Here is a 19,865-nt window from a genome sequence, read left to right on the forward strand (position 1 = left end):
CAACTATCACACAGACCCTTCAATCGGACGTCAAGCCCTGTGATTGTCCGGTTTGGACTGGTCGACACTGGACGCCTGTCGCCATGTGGAGGCATCGGAGGATGGGGAGGGGGAGTGTAGCCACTGGCACCGATCTCACGGGTGGCATACGTGTCACGAGATTAATTTCTTGGCCCCCACGTGTGATTTTCAGTGGCAATCCATTTAAGGCAAGCATACCTGCAATGCTATCGTACAGTTCCGCCTTTGGGCGAAGAGGAAAGCGTGAAACCGGCTGGCCATTGTTTTCGTGCACCCGCGTTGGATAGTAGCTCACGGCATTGAAGTACTGGAGAGGGACCAACGATAGATTCACGGTCCTTTGTTTAGGAGAAAAATATCGGTGGGGCAGGAAGTGCTAAGTATCCCCTCTGCTTGTGGCGGGGAATAGCGCATTGTGTTTCTTCGGGTGGCGTGGACACGGTAACTATGCAATCTGGGACAGCAGAAGACAAAAAAGCCGGCCGTTGCAGGCTGCTGGTGTTAATACGTCCTCCCCCCCCTCCCCCCCCCCCCCCGACCCTGCCGCTCTAATGGGTCTCTGTCCACGGAGACGGTGAGCCGCCTGTTCGTGTCCGTCTCCCCCCCTTCCGCGTGTCTCCGTGACTGACTGGTCCCCCTCCCCGGCCGCCAGGGAGACAGTGAGCTGCCTGTTCATGCCTGTCCCCCCCCCCCCCTTCCGCGTGTCCCCGTGACTGACTGGGCCCCCTCCCCGGCCGCCAGGGAGACGGTGAGCCGCCTGTTCGTGTCGGCCCGCGGCGCCGGCGTCGGCCCGTCGGTCGGCGGCGGCTCGGTGGTCGGCATCGACGGCTCGCTCTCGCTGCGGCGCGCCTCCAGCATCCGGCGCACCTTCACCACCGGCCCCGCCGGCATCAAGCGCAACAGCCGCGCCCTGCTCGTCAAGTTCCAGCTGGTCAGTGCGGCGTGCAGAGGGCGCCACCGCGCCGGCCCGGCAGAGGGCGCCGAGTGGCGAGGGCTCGGATTCTGTCTTCACTGTACGGGCGCGTACTGGTTCACGGCCATATGTGACAACGGGCTTGGGTGTCACTGATCTAGGTTTATTACTCGGCTAGTTATGAGATGTTCGTCAGTTTAGGCGGTGCCGTAAGTGACTGTTGTGTTGTGGGGAACTGGTAATGCTGGTACAGGTGAATTTAGATGAAGATTTAAGCATAGTCACCCGGCTGACGTATGCCGTTAATGGGCCTTGCCGTTTGAGATGCCGTGTGTAACACTTCCCCATCACCTCGCCCGGGGCTGCTGATGGCGCCCGCTCGTCGCCGTCGCGCCACGGTCCGCTGACCGTGTCCCCGCCAACAGGACGGCATTGTGGAGCAGCTGCGGCGCACGCGGCCGCGCTTCGTCCACTGCCTGCTGCCGCAACACGACGCCGGCCTGTGCGCCCTCCGGCCGGCCACCGCGCCCGCCAAGCCCGCCAAGCCCGGCAGCCCCGAGGAGGTCGTCATCAACGTGCCGCTGCTGCGGTCGCAGGTGAGCGTGGCGTGACGGGCGCGCCGGCGAGCGCGGTGGTCGCACCGGGCGGCCTGGCGTCCACGTCAGGCCGCTCCGGTACGTCCACGTACAGACGTCTGAGCGAGGTCGTGACCTGATGCAAGGCTGCTTGCTCAGCAGCGTGCGGCCTTGCTTGGTGCGTGACAGCCGCGCGAGCGGTGTAATTACTGTCCGGCAAAAAGCGACACGTCGGTATAGGATCTTAAGGGCGAGCGTTGTGCAGCGACTCTTCTGACGTTTCTTGACACCATCCCACGGACTAGGGCACAGGGACAACCCAACGCGGCCTGTGCTGTCACCAGCTGCTCTGATCGCCGCCCCCCCCCCCCCCTCCCCCCAACTCTCACCGCTCACCCCTGCCGTCCTGTGACCGCTCCCCCTCCCCCCCCCCTCTCGACGGGACTGTCCCTTGACCTCTGTTGCGTTTGCAGCTGCGCGGCGCCCAGCTGCTGGACGCGCTGCGGCTGCACAAGCAGGGCTACCCGGAGCACATGCCGTTCGCCGAGTTCGGACGGCGGTTCGCGCTGCTGGCGCCGGACGCGGCCGGCGAGCAGGACGAGGCCGGCGACGAGCGCGCCGCCGCCGACCAGCTGATGCTGCAGCTGGACGTGGACACCACCGCCTACCGGCTCGGCCTCAGTCAGGTCAGTCGCGGTGGTACGTCAGGTCAGCCTCAGGTCAGGTCAGTAACTGGCAGGTCAGGTCAGCCTCAGGTCAGTCATGGTGGCAGGTCAGGTCAGCCTCAGGTCAGTCATGGTGGCAGGCCAGGCCAGCCTGAGTCAGGTCAGTGACTGCTAAGGAGTGCCCCCTCCCCCCCCCCCCTGCGCATTGGGTTTTGGTTAGGCCATTGCGCGTGGCCGATCGTGGTGTTCACTGCCCAGTCAGCAGGAACATTTCGTTGGCTGGCCCCCACGCGAGCGAGCCACTGTAACGCTGCAGCAGTCCAGGTGCTGGCTCTCGCTGTCGGCGCGAAGAGCGGGTCCCGCGGCGCTGGCCAATGCGTTCCATAACGTCGTGACCAGTCCCGTCACAGCACCCCGTTAGACCCCCGGCCTTCCCCCGTGTGACACCGATGGAGCGTCCAGGCGGCTCCCTCGCTAGGCCCTGGTATTGGTCGGCTACATCGCGCCCCCTCGCGTTGACGGGTGCCGCGCTGGGCGCCGTGAGAGGCGATAGTGATCCGAACAAGAGGCTGCGCCGCCTGCTGGGGCTTAAGCCGTGTCGGTTCTGGCCGAAGGGGGGCTTGATGCGGTGACTCAGTGTCAGCTCATTGCCATCGCTGTCATCGTAAAGCCGTCGTGCGCGGGCATCACGGTCGCCGCCGGGAGTTGGTGGAGGAGGACGCTGTTCTCCCTGTATCGTGACAGGCGGCGTTTAGACAAGCGTGATGCAGTTGGCATCTCACCAGCGTGGCTTCACTGTGCTCAGTCACACACTCGTCGGGAAAGTGACGCCGGCTCGTCACGCGCGCGCGTCACGGCCGGCGTGATCTGCGGCCGTTTCTCCACACGAGCCGACCGTCTCTGCGGCCGGCACGCGCGTCGCGGTCGGTGTCCATGTCCCGTCTTGTGCGGCCGGTCTGACGTGACGTCACAGAGTCAGCTGGCGCCGACGGACAGATGGCGGCCGAGCGGGCGGCCCGGGCTGCCGCTGTCGCAGGACCGGGCGGCGCGCCCCGTTAGTGCGGCATCGGCGGCCCATTACGGCGTGATAAAGCTGTCGCCCGCCGCCGCCGCCGCCGCCGCCGCCGCCGCCGCCGCCGAGAGTGGCTGTCATGGCCGGGATAAGGCCGGGCAGACGGCGGCGGGTCTGGTGCGGCCGTGCGGATGAGAACGGCTCGAGCTGCTGACAGCTGCAGACCACAGGCTTCTGCGAGGGCGGTGCAGGCAGTGCAGGGTGCTGCAAAGAGCGGGGACCGGCGCTTATTGCGTCCTGCACTGGTTAGAGCACGGGCACCAGTTGGCGCGCCTTTGAAACTCAATAACTAACTAAGAGCACTGGCAGTGGAATCTTGTGCTCAATCGGCTCGAAGATTGCAGACTGAATCTCAGTAGTGAATAGCGTGGCTTGGCCATCACAGCAGCTGAGTACGTCAGTTCAACTGGGCTTTTTAAAACATTGCTTGGTTTCCAGGGCAAAGGTTAATCATCACACACTTATGCTGCAGCCGCAGTCCAACGTCAGCCCGTATCTAATGGCCGTGTTATTGTCTCAAGCCTTCAAAATGGGTCCATCAGCTGGCTATGAGACTATTGCCCGCAGGTACGAGAACTCCGTGGCTCGCGGGGCCATCCGTCTGCCGGCGGCCTGCGTGTTATTACTGGGACGTAATGGCCGTGTACCGGGCGCCGATCGGGGGCCGCGGGCGGTGCTCGCTGCCGATCAGTCGCCGCTGCTGGCGCCAGCAGTGGATGGATGCCCGCGCGCCGTGTGGTCTGATACTGATGGATGCTCCCGGAGCCGGTCGGTTGCGCCCGGTGGGCCGGCCGGCGCCGCCCTCGCCTGAGACCATCGTGCTCAGTGAGCGGCCGCTGCGGCGCGGAGATGTAGCCATCGCAGGTCATCCATTTCCTCCCGCCCCTGCGAGAAGACGCGCCGTTTGGCCTGTGTCGGGGCCTCGCGTCGGCGGCCGCCGCCGCACTCGGTCACGGTCGGCGCGGGCTCCCTCTGCGGCACGACGTCCTGCTGCGGGTCGGCGGCTGGTCTTCCGGTGCAGGGCGATGCGATCGTGCCGCCGCGACGGACTCGGGCTCCCGGCGACCCTTGTTACCGAGCAGCGGCCAGTGGCGGACTCTGTGTAGCTGGCGTAGGGCCGACCACGGTAGGCTAGCGGCCTGACGCCGGGCGTGGAGGAGTGCGTTCGACGGAAGATGCAGGCCGTCATAATGGCGCGCCATAAATCATGCGGCGCGGGAGAAGCGCGTGTGAAGCCTTCGCGAGGCTGCCGTTTCACGCGTGGACGAGCAGCGGCGGAAGTGGCGCGCGTCTGGCCGCGTCACGGCCGCCGCCGTTTACGACCTATTCATCCCGGAGCCTCGAGTGGTGGCACCAGCGCACGGCCGGCGTTGGGGCCAGCGCCGCGCCGTCCGGTGCGTCAGAGCCGCCGTCCGACGCGCCGCCGGTCGGCTCGGCTTCCCCCCGGCCTGCGGTCGCCGTGTGTGCGGCGCCGGTCCGTCCGGCCGACGCCGGGGTGGCGCCGGCGGTCGGAGGTGACGCTGGCGGTGTCTGGACAGGGCGCAGGTCGGACGAGAGGGCAGCTATTTCGCCCCGGTGGCGTAGCAGCGCTGCCGGATGGGGACGACGGATGCGCTCCGCCGCAGCTTCGGCTCGTTCACGGGCGGCACCGATGTGTCGCGTTGTGTCGCGCACGGATGTTTCGGTTCCGCGCGCTGATGTTTCCCGCCGAATCCTGATGACTCGGCGAGGATCGATGTCATCTGCGGCCACTGCCGCGACAGTCCCTAGAAGTCATCGGCACCAGAGCACACTCGGACCGCGATCGAATGGCCGTTCCTCGCGGAACGACGCTGTCTGCAGTGTTTGTCTGAGACGGCCCGGCAGCGCGTCGCTCTGGCCTGCCTGCACCGGCCGGCTGTCTGACGATAGGCGCCCAGAGTGGACCTCCCGGTGGTGTGCGTGCATCGTTGGACGGTGGTCGGAGCCGGCCGCGCGCGCGCTGCCGAGCCGACGGCCCGCGACGGAGCCGGTGGAGCGCGACCGATGCCGTCATCTCACGCTCTTTTACAAGCGGCGAGCGCGCCGCCGCGTGACGCGCCGTCGGGTGAGGTCTGTATGCACCGCGAGCGGAGGACAGACTGTGGACGCTGGTGAGCGTGACACGGTGATGTTGCGCGCTAGTCTAGTGACACCCGTGAACTGTTTATCAGACTGTCCGATGCGGCGGGGTCAGGTCGTATCGGTGGCCTCCGTCTGAACAGGGAGGGTCGTGCCTGGGAAGTGAGCCCGACGAGGCCAGTGTTCCCACGGCCTCCACCCTTTGCGCGTCATAAAGCCGTCCAAGTTCGAACGCCACGCGATCGGATAGGGCTGTTTCCGGTCGATAAAGCCGGCTGGCCCCGCCGCACGGGACTTCGGCGGCCGTGCGGAGAGCGACGCCTTGCCGCCACCGCGGGTCGAGGTCACCGTCTGCCGTCTGCCGTCTGCCGTCTGCCGTCTGTCGTCTGCCGCCGGTCGTCCGCAAAGCCCATGTCGTTTCTGTGCACACTTAACGTGGAAATGGATGTCCAACGGTGTTAGTTGTGGCGCGGACAGCTTGTGGCGGCGGCGCTGATTGGAGTGGTGTATGAAGGTACAAAGGCCCTCAGAGTTCCCCGAGGCAGGGATGAGACGGTCGAACGTGACCGGATGGCATGCGCCGAGTCACCTGGGAGGTGGCGGGAGTGGTGAGGAGACCGCTGGAATAGTGCAGAGACCGCTGAAGATGACTGGTGTAGTGCAGAGCCCTGCTGAAGATGGCTGTATGGTATGGGGAGGAGATAGTGTGGATAGTATGATGATGAAGATAGTATGGAGACCCGCTGATGATGGCGGCAGTGGTGTGGAGATCACCGGAGATGGTTGGAGTGCTGTAGAGACCGCTAGAGCTGGCGGGATTGGTGCGGAGGCCCTCTGGAGACCGGTGTGTGGGGCGGAGACCGGAGACGGAGAATGGGCAGCGTGGCGGCGGCGCCCGCCGACCCGTGCGTCTCCGTGTGAGTGGACGTGCCGGCTGGCGGATAATTCAGGCGGACAACGGTGCCTCCGCGCCGCCGGTGTTCCGCCTGGCTTGTCCGATTCTCCCCATCACTGCACCTGGCTTGTAGTGGAAATAATGGCTGCACGTCGGTCAGCCTCGACCTCTCGTTTGGCCCGAATAAATGTACGTCTCCTGAGTGACGGCGGCGTTTGGGGGCCGATTTCATGGCGGGTGACCCCTTGAAGGACCTTGTTCTGTGTGATCCGAATTGGCGATGAATCTTTCTGATTGCTCTTTGGACGGTTGTTTATGTGATCTACCGTTTGGGTTATCTCACCGGTTATGAACTCGGGAAGAATTGTCCGGTAGCTCCAGCAGGCGCCACGCTTATGACTATCGCGTGCGGCACTCAAACGCATTACTTAGCTGCGATACGCCTGTATCGCCTGGGCAGTTTTTCCGAGCTGGTTCTCAGCAGACCACCGGAGCACGGTGGCACCGGAGTGAGATCGTTCCGTTATCAGTGCACAGTGCGATACCCGGGCGGAGCGGCCGCCGGACACGGGTGCGCGTCACCCGACTGATCAGGCCGATATCGGCCGGAGCCGGAGCCGCTGCGGACCCGGTCCGGGGCCGCCCCCAGACCGGTGACCCGTCCGCGCTCGGCCGTGCCTCTCAGGCCGGAGCCGGGGTCGGACGGCGCAGCGCGCGCCCGTTACGGCGCGGGGGAGCGGGCGAGCGCGGCGGGCGGCGCCTCGTGCGGCGGCGGCGGGCGGCGGCGGCGACTCAGTCGCGGCCGGACAGTCGCGCCGGCAGCAGTCGCCGTCGGGTGCTGCGCTCTCGCTGCGGCGAGACGCGCCGCCAGTTCGCCATGGCCACCACCGACTGCTTACTCAAGAGCCCGCAGATGGTGAGCGCCATCCTGCGCAGCCAGCGCCGGCGGGCGTTCAGCGTCGACCGGCTTCACCTGCTCAGCGAGTACGACGAGGCGGCGACCGAGGGCGGCAGCGACAGCGGGGACAGCGGCGTGCTGGCCGGCTCGCCGCGGCCGCCGCGCCGCGCCCTGGCGCTGTCGCTGTCGCTGAGCGGCGAGGACGGCGGCTGGCTGTCGACGCGCCGCGGCGCCGCCGACGAGCGCTCCGAGCCCACCGACGAGGAGGAGGAGGCGGCGGGCGCGGCGCGGTGCGCGCGCGCCCGCCACATGCTCGCCTCGTACCGGCCGCCGCCGCCGCCGCCGCCGCCACGCGTGGAGCGCGTCGACCGCCAGGTGCAGACCGAGGATGTGTTCCGCACCGAGCTGCAGGTAAACGGAGACGCCGCAGCGTCGGCCGCGGCGCTGTCGATGGATGGATGTGGCTGATGGAGATCGTTGGTGTCGTGGCGTGGGGTCTCAGTCTCAGAAGGCGGCGTCGACACGGCGCCGCATTCCATCTGCTGATTTGGTGTATGGCGAGATGAGGAACGTGCCGCCTGGTGTCGGTTCAGCGCTCGTAACTCTCCTTTTTCCGCGCGTGACGCTCGTCAGCGGCTCTGTTCACGCCGCGTCAGTGGCCAGATGGCTCGGCAGTGACAGGCGCTCATGGCGCCGGCGAGATCTTCATCCCGGCCGGCCGGCCGTCGTCACGCTCGCCGCGCCGGGCGTGACGGCGGCGCGCGATCCGGTCTCGACTCTCCCATGTCTCGGCGCACCGTCGTGCGCACGGGCTGGGCGGCTCGTGGCCGCGCCGGGACTGACGACATGACGGGCGCGATCCGGCTAATGGCGTCGTGAAGGCGATTTCTCGGCCCTTTCTCGCGGTTTCTCATCTGTTTGCGGTTGTGCAGCGCCGCGGCGTCGTTGGCAATTGGCGGGCGTCGCAACTATCCTGTTGCTTCACGCCGTCCAGCGTGACTCGTCAGATCTCGCCCCGTGGGACATTCCGCTCCTGGGGGCGTTTTCTCGTCGCTGGCGGCTGCCTCCGCGGGCCGTGCCGCCACGCGGTGCATGTTGAGCGACCGGCACCGGGATGTCGCTGGCGACTGCCTCGGCGGGCCGTACCGCCACGCAGTGCATGCTGAGCGACCGGCGCCGGGATGTCGCTGGCGACTGAGCGCGAGACGGCGGGACGCGCCGGTGTCCGGCCCGAGCCGAGGGACAACCGCGACCAAATCCGGGTTAAAGGACATGGGAGCGCGCAGCCGTAATGGGCCACCGCTGACAGGCGGTGGGGACCGTCTTGGTGCGGGGTTCAGAAGGTCGCCTGCGACCAGGCCCGGTCCGACGTAGACGACGTCATTCCAGTCCGACTCGCGCCTTCTGTGCCGCGGGCTCTCGTGTACTCGGCTGCCGTCGCCCGTTCTCGTGTCGCCGACGGCGGCCATGCGACGCGGGCAGGACTGTTGACGGCGCCACGGCTGGACGGTTCGCCATTGTCCGGCGCGGGCCGGTATTTGCTCGCTCCCTTCTGCGCCGGCCGGCCGATCGCAGCGCGCGGGGGTCGGAGCCAGCCGAACGGCGCCGGAACCGAACCCTGGCGCCGGCCGGTGGGAAGGGTCAGTCGGCGCCGGTGGGAACGGACCGTCGGCTGGCCTCGATCCGGGATTACAGGGACTCGATGCTTAAGCTGGAGTGATTGTCAATAGTGCGTTTTTCAAGCTACCTCATGTGGGATGCTGTTGCAGGCCGTTGAAATCTGGAAGTGTAGCCTTGATTTCGCAAAATTACGTGCAGCGCAGGAGTGAGCTGGCTGCAGCAAATATAAATATCAGCGGTTAGTGGCTCCCCCATTGTTTCAGTGAATAGTTCGCATTCATTTGGACGCGGTTCGTGCTATACTGGCGCGTTATCTTGGACACATCAAATTTTACGTGCGGCATGTTCTTTGCTAGAAGGTGGTGTTTTGATCGGTGGTGTCTCGATCGGGCGAAGGTTGTGAAGGTAGTATCTCGGGTCAGCATGCCTTCCTTTGTGTACAGCATCAGTACATTTTAGCGTCTTGTGCACAAGCGTTTAAACCAGACCTGTTTGAAGAGTCCGTCATTATCACAATGGGTTTCCATGCTGGCGTTGGGTAAACTGTAGTGGCCTTTGTTCCGTAATAGCTAGAAAGCAGCCATCCTTTTGTCTTGCAAGCGTCGTGAGTGGTCTGGAAAGTCATGAACTAAACTGAGGGCCAGCGGCGGGTGCATTGTGTCCGCGCTGCGCCGCCTTTGCCCCGATCAAAACGAGCGCTTGTCTTCTGCTCAGGAAGCGGCAGAGCTTCGCTGCGATTCACGCGATGGTGTTGGTGATAAGCAATGGGCGGTATCGAACGGCTTGCCCACAGACGTGGTGGGTTGGCTGGAATTCATCGCCCACCTTGTTTGGAGTCGAAACGCGAGCACGCTCGGACGTCTACGACATTTGTAAATAGACTATCGGTGAGCGATTCCAGCCGGCTAGACATGTGAGCAAATTCCCGTGTGGACCGCTTACACGTTTGCTACCGCGGGGATGTGACGCCGTACGGTCTTCTGTCGCCACCGCTCCGTCCGGTGCCGCCCGGCGGGTGACGACCCTCGGGAGATGGGACGGCGGCGCCGGACGCCGTCCCAGATCTGCGGCGCCGGTGGCCCGTGACGCGCCTCCCCTGTCAAGTGTGTCATCTCCGTCGGCGGCGGCGGCGGCGGCGGCGGTGTGGACCACCCGGCCGGCGCGTCCAGCACGCGCCGGCCGCCGGCCGCGAGAGGCGTGCCGGCCGCCGAGCCGCGTGCTTCGGCGCCCGTTACCCGACACCCGCCGACGCGATGCCGGCTTTATGCGTTCACGCTTCGAGTCGGCGCTTTGTGCGAGGATTGCCAGTTTTTGTCGGCGGCGCCGGGTGGAGTGATTGGAGCGCTGCGTGCCGTCGGCCGTCCCGCGGCTCCTCCGCCCCGCTCCGGAGTGTCTAATGATGCCGGGGCACGGCTGACTGCCGGCCCGGCGTTTCGCGGCTTTGTCCTCGCGTCCCACGGGCCGGTGCTGCCGCTCCGGTGAGTCGGCGCCGGCTGGTCCGCAGCCTGGCGGCCGGCGAGGAGAGCTGGCTATCAGGGCTGCTCTCGGGCCCGCTCGCCGGCCGAGACTGACCCCGCCGCGCGCGGCCTTTGTTGCCGTAACCCGGGCTGACCCGGCCTGACCCTGCGGTGGTGCCGATTGAGGCGGGGCGGCGGCCGCGGTCGCGACGGCGAGTCGAAGCCCCGCTCGCGGACGCCCACGCGCTCCAACGTAATGATGATCGTTCCGGTTCGTTGATGTGTCCTGAATACTGATCGGCTCGGCTCAGTCGCGGAGGTAAGCCTGCGGCGTGCCATCTTCCATCAGCCGGGTTCAAATGCCGCGATTTAGCCGTCAGAATGTCAAGGTCTGTTATCGGCCCATTTATCATGCTAAAATAACGGCTTACTTGTTCATCTGGGGGCTGCTTAAATCACTTCTTTTTTACATCGATTTAACTGGCAGGCTTAGATATTCACTGTCATCGCCTGGATTCGGGCAAAGCTAGATCCGCGTGGGTCGGCATTTATCCGGGCATGACGAACCGGAGATTACAGCCGCGTCGGTTGTGCGGGCGGTCAGCGCGCTGTCTGCAAGACGACTGCGTCGGCGCTCTCTACGTGTGATGGGCGGGTGTGCATCACAGCCTGGCCCACTGAGGCTTCCTCCGACCGGCGGCAGCTCGGTGCCGTCGCTCCATCCATAAGCGCTTGAGGTGGTCGCAGCGCTGTCGTTGCGGGAGGACCTTTGTCGCGGCGTCGGTGGGGAAGAACACGTGCTGGGTGTCACCTGGTAGCCGGCGGTTCATCAGGAAGGAGGAAAACGCCGACGGCCACACTACCGACCCCTTGATCAGGACGGCGGGCGTTACGCTTTCCCGCCAGCTCGGCCGTGCGATTACAGACTGGGCCGAGAGCCCGCACAGTCGGCCTGACGACTCTCCCTGAGGTGCGAAGCTGTCCGTGCCTCGTGCGGCCGCTCTCTGGCCGCGTCTACGGCAGGGTGGCGACCATTCCGGTCAGAGAGGACGGTTGCCCCGCGTCGGCGGCCGAGCTCACGGCGCCGCGGCGGTGGCGCGTGTCCGGCCCGCTCGCGCCGCCCTCCGTTGCCCCCCGGCCAGCGGACCGGCTGTGTACCCGGCGGCCGGCTCCCGCGGGAGAGACGGGCTGCTGCAGGCGAGTGCACGGGCGGCAGGCGGCCCGTCGCGGGACGGAGGTCCGCCCGGCCCCGCCGGACGGGATAGGCGCCGGATGTGTCCACTTCCTCGTCTGCCGTCGACAGCTGTCCGTCCAATCAGCCACTGCCAGAGGCGTCCCAGCGGTGTGTGGTCGGTACCGGGACGCAGTCTGGTGTTGCATTGCTGCGAGGTTGGTAGGAGCGATGCTCCTCAGGTGGCACTCCGCTGGTGGCCTGATGTCAGACGGGTTATGTTCCACTTGCAAAGAATCTGCCTCCTCTGGCCTATCCGGACACAGCAATATTGGCTTTACTCGTGTCGACTCTCATCACAGGTAAGGCACACAGCCGTGACCTGCTCACGATAGCTCCCGCCGCTGGGAGCTGTGAGAACCCTGACGGCTCCGGACGCACGGCCGGCCGCGGCGACGCGTGCTCTGGCGGCCCATGGCGCGCGCGTGCCTGTCGCGGCGGCGTGCAGGCTCGCCGCCGGCATGCCGATGAACGGCGGCGCCGGTGCCTCGCGGCCGGCCGGACGGTGACCGCGCCGCTGTTGACCGGCCCGGCCAGTTTGTACCGCTACCGGCCGCGGCCCGATCCCGGCGATCACGGCCCGGTCAGCGCCACGGCCCGTGTCGTGATGACACGGCCGCGTGCCGCGCGCTCCCGCCGCGCCGGGGCTCGGCGCTGCAGGACGTGCGGCCGCAGTCATGGCCTCAGATGTTTGAGGCGCGTCTGGTATGGAAGGGCAGTGGGCGAACCGACAGGCAGGAGAGGCGGGTCGGTTGGCCGGGGAACGATGTCTCGGGTGGTGATCGAATTTCTGTGATTGTTACCACAAGTCCTGACATGAGGTGGCGTTTCGAAGTGTGAGCGCGTTTGGTTTTATACGTTGTAATCTCGCCACTTTTAATGCTCCCGATGGGCAGCTGTGAGATCTTGGGGCGTTTCCAAATCGACATATTTGGTTGGAACCAATGAACATTGATTATCAATTACACGGTGCTTGATGAAGCGTTACCTGATGTTCCGCGCGTGTCTCGGACGTTTGTAGGCCAGTGACCCAAGGAACCTTACTTTATCTTGCCTGTGGTCGCGGTCTCTGCTTCGCCGTTTTTACGCGTCGAAATCCACTGGCCTTGGGCGTCGATAAAAACATTCCGATCCATATGAAGGAGTGCGGAGGTCACCGCCGCGCCGTCGCGTGCTGTGGATGACGTCCCGCTCAGACTTGTAAGACAGAGATGGTCCCAGCATGTCACATCGGCATATCGCGGGCTCGAGAGACAAGACGGAGATGGTCCCAGCGTGTCACATCGGCATATCGCGGGCTCGAGAGACAATGAAGCTCGATCGCGCCGACAGCGGGGCTTCCGTTCGGCCGATCCTGCATCCGGTATGGCCTCTGCGGGCTCCCACGCGCGCGGACGGCGCATCGCGAGAGCGCGGTCCTCTGCCGCGGCCGCCGCCGTCACGCCGGCGCCGGCGGCCGCCTGGCGCCATCGTGCAGCGGTTGGCGGCGACTGGGCCGCGCCGGGTCGGGCGCCGCATGTGTTTGACACGGATCGTGCGGCGGCGTGACCCGCGGTCAGCTCGGGTCAGCAGCGCCGCCGCATCCCGCGCCCGCGCACCGTTAGCGGACCACCCGGCCGCCGCTGGCCCAGTTCGCCCGGCACGGGGGCCCTCGGACTCGACGGGCCCCCGGCGGGACACCGTGCCCGCTCGCCAGGAACACGGCCCGATGGGAGGGGGGTCCCGTCACACGGCGGCCAGGCATGTGACACGAGCTCCTGCAGCCGCGTGACTGCGTGTGCAGGGCGGACACGTGCCGCCCGCGTGCTGCAGAGCCATTGAGGCTCGCGGCGGGGGTCACCGGTGTCGGGATGACTGGCGTGTACGGCGGCCGTGAATAGATGACCCACTCTGCGGGCGGACCGCGGGCCGCCGGGCGTTCCTGACCGGTGGCGGACCATTGTTTGCGACCGGCCCGGGAATGCGCGGGTGGGTGATCGACGGCGCCGTCGCTCACCCGCCGGGCCGCCCCTGGCCCGCCCGCCGCCGCGGCCGGTGGCCCGGGTCAGCCCGGGTTAGCGCCGGTCGGGCCGCGTCATCGTCCGCCGGGGACGCCGCTGGCGGCCCTGCTCCCGGCCGGCTCTTCTGCCGGGAGGTGGTATGTCTTCTGCGGGTGCAGATCGAGCGGCGGGGACGGGCTCCCGGGACTCGGATCGCCTGGCTGTGGATCGAGGCTTCACGATGAGTGAAGGAGTGCGGCCGAGTTCCGTGATGGTCGCGCAGAGTTGTCAGCGCCGTCCTGCCGTGTGTGACCCCACGCACAGACACACACCTGCTGCCGGCGGGCTGGCCGTGAGCTGCAGCGCCGCGCCTGCCCGTGCTGTCTGAGTAGCGGTCATGTCAGGGATGATCACCACCGCCTGGCGTGTCCGCCCGATCATTGCTGTTGCACTGCGCAGCGGGTCACACTTAACGGGCCGGGGACCTCTGCAAGCGGCGTAGAGCACGGACGTATCTGTTGGCGTGATGAGCCGCCGTGCCGGGCCTCCGCAGTCGCCGGCGGCGGCGGCGGGGCGGCGTGGGAGGCTCCGCCCGGGTCAGTGGACCGGGCCGGGGCAGGAGGTCGGCCCGGCAGTCATCAGCCCTTCCTGTTTGGCGGTGCGTCGGCGGAGAGGTCGCCGGGCCGGCGCCGCTGATGGATGGCGTCCGGCCGGCCGGCGCGCGACCGTCCCCGCTACGGGCCCGCTCTTCAGTGACTGTCCCGGCCGGCCGGCTGTCGCCCCCGCGTCGGTCTGCGCCGTGACGCGTGCGTGTGGCGCGGAGCGGTGCGCTTCTCTGACCGCGCACTCCTCGCTCGCCGTCGGCGGAGGGTGGTCAGCGGCAGTGAGTAGTCTTTTCACGCTCCATTGACCGCCGCGTCATCGGCAGCCCTCCCGCAGTGGGTGGTGTCGGGGCGGACGGGAAGTCCCACGCACTCCCGTGGGAGAACTGTTGGATGGTGCGAATGTCCGAGACTGCTGTCCTTGTGCTGCGGCCGCGCTGGGGACGACCCCCATCGGGTGTGGGATGTCGGCCGGGGTGGGGCAGCGCTTGTCCTTTGCCCGCCGTTCGTCAGTGATCTGAATGTGCACGCTGTCCGGCCAGGGCCGCGGCAAGCGGCCCCGGCCGGCGTCCGAGGTTGTCTGTCCGTGGTCGGCGGTCGGCGGCTGCGCCTGACCTCCAGCCGTGGAGGGTGGAGCGGCGCTCGGAGGCGCTGAGCCCCACTGTGTGCCCGGGCCGCGGCGACCGGGTGTGTGTGCGCGCGCCCGCCGGCGGCCGGAGCCGGGCCTCGCACGCGACACACTCGGTTGGGTTCCGTGGGAGACCGGCTGGCGGCGGCCGTGGGCCCGCCGCGACAGCTGGCCAGACCTTGTCACGGGCTGCCGAGGCGGCCGCGCTGCGTCTGGAGACTGTTCGTGGCGGTATGCTGACACCGCGTCACGGCTTTCCTTCTCGTGTCTCGGCATTTTCCGTGCGCCCGCTTGTTCGTGCGCTGGCGGCCGTTGATAGTCCTTTTGTGTGGTTGCTGTGGAAAGGGAATGAGTTCTTTGGCGCTGCGTGTCCCTAATGCTGCCTCTCGAAGGTCACCCACGGCTTATGCTTAAAGTCGCTGGAAGTTGTGGCCAACTGACCATGTCTAATGAAGCGTTATGTGACATCAGCCGGCTTTAATTAATGGCGAAATGTCAATCACGTATGGTTTTGCTTACGTAAGAATAATTTTTAGTCATTACAAGATATTCGAAGATAATGTCCCGCTCTAATGTGCCGTAAATCGGGGACCTTGGCGAGCATTTTTAACTGATCAAAGCGCCGAATAATCTGAGCTAGACGATGACCCAAATTGATTATTACCACAGCATCACTGTTTTTTCCAACTCAGTGACCGATGACCACGTCACTGGTCACCTGTGGTAGCCTGCTTGGCTGTCGGACTGTCCTTTCGCTACAGCCTAGAGCGCAAAGTACCTTCATCGTTTAGCTGCTCTCGAAGCTCGAGCCGCCAGCTCGTAACGTGTGGGTGGCACGGTGTGCCACGAGGCTGCAGGCGCGACGTCGAACCAGTGACGTCAGCGAATGTCTCCCGGCCCAAGCTTGTGCTCTCAGCGACACTCGGTTAGACTCCTCCCCGACCAACTAGCGACCGTTTCACGAGTGTCGTGGTGGATCAATGCATAGGGCGCCGGTCGTAAGGGCACGTGTGGCAGCACGCGTTCTCAGAACAGCATCACTTGCCAAAAACCGCGTCTATCTGCTGTGACGGTCAGCGGCTAGTCTCCGACGAGAGGAGAGGCTGACATGGGCGATCGTGTCAGGACGATCTGTGACGCGTTAAAATGCTACGGCAAGTATGTGTGGTGAACTTGAATTGATGTGCGGATAAGCTGAGGTCGGAGTTTTTAACAGCGTATGCAAGGTAAGATGTCAGATCTCAACTAAATCTCTGGGAAAGAATCCGGTCATGTCGTTTGATTTAAGTGCAGCGTGACGTCTGGGCCGAGTGCGCTGCAGAATACGACGTGTACGATGTCGAGTACGATGTGATTACATACAGATGGGTGAGATGAGGGGTGATAGTGTTTTTACTGCCGTTGTGTGTGTCTGTGCCGTGGCGTTTGCGCGCGCGCGCGCGCGCGTTCAGTCGCGGCTAGCCTGGGACCCGTGCTCAGTCGTGTCGCGTGCCCGGTCATTCCCGTGTGAGCAGCGCCGACCCGCTTCGGCGGCGCTTCCCTCCTGCGTGTGACCGCGCCGCCGACCCGCTCTCTGCCTCTTTCCTTCCGGTGCGCGCGTGACCTGTGCGCCGTGCGCCCGCCATCCGTCCCGAGCGTGCGACCCAGCCCGTCCCGTTTCCGCCTGATCTCCTTCCGCTCCGGCTGTGTGACCGACGCACGCCGCAGGCCGGCCCGGTGTGTGACGCCGCGTCCGCCCTGCCGACAGATCTTCTTCCGCTCGGGGGCGCTGACGCGGCTGGAGGAGCAGCGCGACGAGCGGCTCCAGGACAAGGTGGTGCGCCTGCAGGCGTGCTGCCGCGGCCTGCTGGCGCGCAGGCAGTTCGCCCGGCTCAAGGTAATGTCGCGTGGTCGGCGTGCCGCGTCGGCGGAAATACGCGGCGGGAATGCGGCGGCGAGGCGCGGCCGGCTGCGCGGCCGCAGCTGTATCGGGGAAGCGATGGTCACAAAGGGTGGACGCGATAAGGCTGGCCGGTGGTGCTCCGGCCGGCCGGCGGCAGCTTTTGTGGTCACGAGGTCACTGCTTGCGGTGTCGGACGGGCAATGTCCGTCGTTTGTCAGGGATTGCGATAATTGATAGCGTAGATGTCACAGTTGCTGAAGTGTTCTGACTGCGCTCAGTCGAGTGATTAGTGCGCCGTTCGTGGTCAGCTGTGCTGCAGCTGTGCCTGGATTCCATGCAGATTGTCATCGACTTTAGCTGGCACTATGACGGCCCAGTAATCCATCAGTGAATTCTGCGTACGGCGAAATGTTTTTTTTTCTGGCACGCCGCTCATAGAGCGGCGCGCTTTCCGTCGTGCTGCTGCAGGTGGGATGGGTTCTGTGATAGCTGCTGTGAACTGTGTCTAGGTCACCGCAAGCACGCGGCGTGACGGCTGCACTCGCTGCACCTGTAGATGGACAAGCGACAGCGGTGTTCCGCGTACTCGCCTATCCGTCTCGGGCGCGCTTCGCGTGTCAGATACGGCCGACAGGACCTCCGGGACTGTCCGTCGCCACATCTACCGTCCACTGGTCCAGTGTCCGTGCGAGATGGGGGTCGACGCGCGGTCGGCGCGCCGCCGGATCACGCTCTGCCGTCGTGTCGCCGTGTTTGGGCTCCCCGGTCCCGCGCAGCGCGCCGATCGGGCCGTCGCGGCCGTCGGTCGGTCGACGCCGTCCCTCTCTCGGGCCGCGCCGCCGGCGGCCGAGCGGCGCTCCCACGGCCCGCCCGCCGGCGCCATTCTGGCCGGCCGCCGGCTCGTTAGCGGTCCCAGCCGCCGTGCGATGGCCGCCGCTGATGGAGCTGTCGTTGACCCGGGCCGCGTCGGCACGGCGCGTGCCGCCAGCCGCGGGCGACGGCTCCTCCGGGCAGCGGGGCCGTCGCGGGTCACCGGGATGGCGCATGTCTGGGTCAGAGATTGATGGGGGTAGGGGTTGCACGCCGGTAGTGTATGCTTTGGGGTAGATTTACTCTCTGAAGTGCGCTCGTACACTTTCAAAGTCTGAGAATGTGCAGTAGAAATGTAGTGATGTCTACTGATACATGAGCGAACATGGAAGCAATTTATGATACAACGACTTTGCCTAGGTGATTCGGGGCCGTCGGTGATCCCTCAACCGTTTCACGAAACCGATTTCCGCACTCTATAAGTCTGTCGAAGGGTGTCGTCGAAGGGCATTCATCAGCAACCTTCCTGTTCGGCGCCGCTGACTTACTGACCGAACGGTGCGGCGCGCTCGGTGACATTCCTTTTCTGGCTCCGGTCCAGCGTCACGACCCGGCGCGATCCGGGCTTAAGTTACCGTATCGGGCGTCAGTGTCGTGTCCGCATGGCAAGGAGCCGCGCCTCCCAGTGCCGGCGGTGTGTCGGTCGCCTGCTGGCGGCCTGTTGCCTGTCGCTGTGCGGCGGCGGACGGGCGCGCGCCGAGCCCCCGAGGCCGGCACGGCTAGCCGTACCGCCCGGCCCGCGGCTGGGACCGCAGGCCGGCCGGGAGCGGGCGCTGCGCCTGCTGCCGGCCGGCGTCGCCCGCAGGAGGGTGGGTCTGACCGAGCAAGCGGCGTCTCGGCGCTGCAGGCCCGGCGAGACCGCGGTTGGTCCGGCGGGTGCGTGTCGGCTGAGAGAAGGCTGCCGCTGTGCTCCGGACACGGCGGGACCGCTTGCCGGCTGGCCGCTCGCGCCGTTTGCCGCGCTCGCCTCAATTACCTGTTGGCCTGTTATCACGGACGTGTCTGACGGCTTCTGCTGTGACAGACGGCCGCACGCGGCGCGCGCGCACCGTGACGCTCTTTGGGAGGGGATTTCCACGCGCTTCCTAAATACGGGGTGCTGGTTGTTGATGGTGGGAACGTTATTGGCTTTCAGGGATGAAATGTGTGTGTTCGAGTTGGTGGGGCATGCCGTGTGAAGGATTTTTGCATGTAATGGACGGCCCGCTCTGGAGTACATTTGCGGCTGTGTTTTCCGGCAGTTAATGACAAGGCATTCAATTATCTTAGGTTTTACTCCCGAGCGTAGGCAGCCGCTCGCCGCGGGATCAACGACTGGGTCTTTGGCGACTATCATTCGATGACTTTGCAATGTAAGCAAATGTTTGTCTCGCTGGAGAAGTAGTATTGACCGTCTCCAGCACGTTGAGTCGCTGTCCGCTCTCGCTTGTTTTACCGCACCATCCGCACTTGCCCTTTGCCGCACCACCGTACAATTGTTCGCAGTGTTTGGCATCCGTACTGTTTTGACGCGTCACCGTCTGGCACCGGCAGGTTCAGGACCTGGCCATCCGCTGTATCCAAAGAATGTGCGCAAGTACGTGGGCGTGCGCAGCTGGCCCTGGTGGCGCCTGCTAGTACGCGTCACGCCGCTGCTCGACGTGCACCGCACCGAACAGCAGCTGCAAGCCGCAACGGTAGGTGGCAGCGCAGGGTTGTGGCGTGCGGTATAGGTGGCGCTTTAATCGCCGAGTGCGGTGGTGACTTCCTCGCCAGCGTCACGTAGCAACCAAAGCGAAATTTAGGGAAGTTCCCATAATGAATGTTAAGCTGCAGCACTCTCTTTCAACCATTTTGTAAAATGAATGTTAACGCAGCTCACAACAAGAACAGGCCCATCTAACAGCCATCTTGCTTTTTATTAAAAAGCAGCACATCTAGGCGCCAAATGATCACTGCAGCCGGCGCGCTCGAAAACACCAATACACGACAAAAAGAGCAACACATCGTCACCAGTGTGTTTTCAGACTTATAAATGCCAACATGGAGGAAACATTGGCCACTGCCCATAACCTAGCCCACTTTACGGCCAATGTCACTGTCCGCTGTACTTCACGGTCTCGCCGACAGCACATTTAGCAAATGACCCCAGATTTGTAAATTAAAAACACTTGTGCTATGGCTTTCGCAACAGTGAGAGCCTCGAGGTCGCTGCACACGTTCAAAAGGTCTCATTGGAGCACAGCACGGAAGTCAGGCCCCGGTGGCTTCTGAGGCACGGTCAGCCGGCTGCTAGCCTGCCATTTGATTCAGACCTGTCCCGGTCCCTTCTCAGTCCAAGTATTCAGCCGTTGGGCGTGTTGTATGTGCAGGATAGAGACTATGCGGTACTTTGACACGTTTTGGCTGAGTGTTTGCTTGTCTGACTTCACCATACATGTGTGCTTAATTAAGAGATGAAATGGGTGCCGCACGCTT

At 65.0% G+C, this 19,865-nt stretch overlaps 1 protein-coding gene across 1 annotated transcript in view; it reads left to right on the forward strand.

Annotated features, from left to right (window-relative positions):
• LOC119089799 (unconventional myosin-XVIIIa) overlaps positions 1–18,968 on the forward strand; it is a gene marked incomplete at its 3' end in the record, with an annotated part of 69,256 nt that extends 50,288 nt beyond the window's left edge. The window contains exons 12-16 of the mRNA XM_037212616.1: positions 763–952; positions 1,360–1,530; positions 1,983–2,195; positions 16,404–16,532; positions 18,942–18,968. Coding sequence (XP_037068511.1) covers positions 763–952; positions 1,360–1,530; positions 1,983–2,195; positions 16,404–16,532; positions 18,942–18,968 — 730 coding nt within the window. The remainder of the gene's footprint in view (positions 1–762; positions 953–1,359; positions 1,531–1,982; positions 2,196–16,403; positions 16,533–18,941) is intronic.
• Positions 18,969–19,865: the final 897 nt, after the last annotated feature.

This window comes from Pollicipes pollicipes, unplaced genomic scaffold (assembly GCF_011947565.3).
Source record: "Pollicipes pollicipes isolate AB1234 unplaced genomic scaffold, Ppol_2.1 Scaffold_3087;HRSCAF=3621_pilon_pilon_pilon, whole genome shotgun sequence".
NCBI lineage: Eukaryota > Metazoa > Arthropoda > Thecostraca > Pollicipedomorpha > Pollicipedidae > Pollicipes > Pollicipes pollicipes.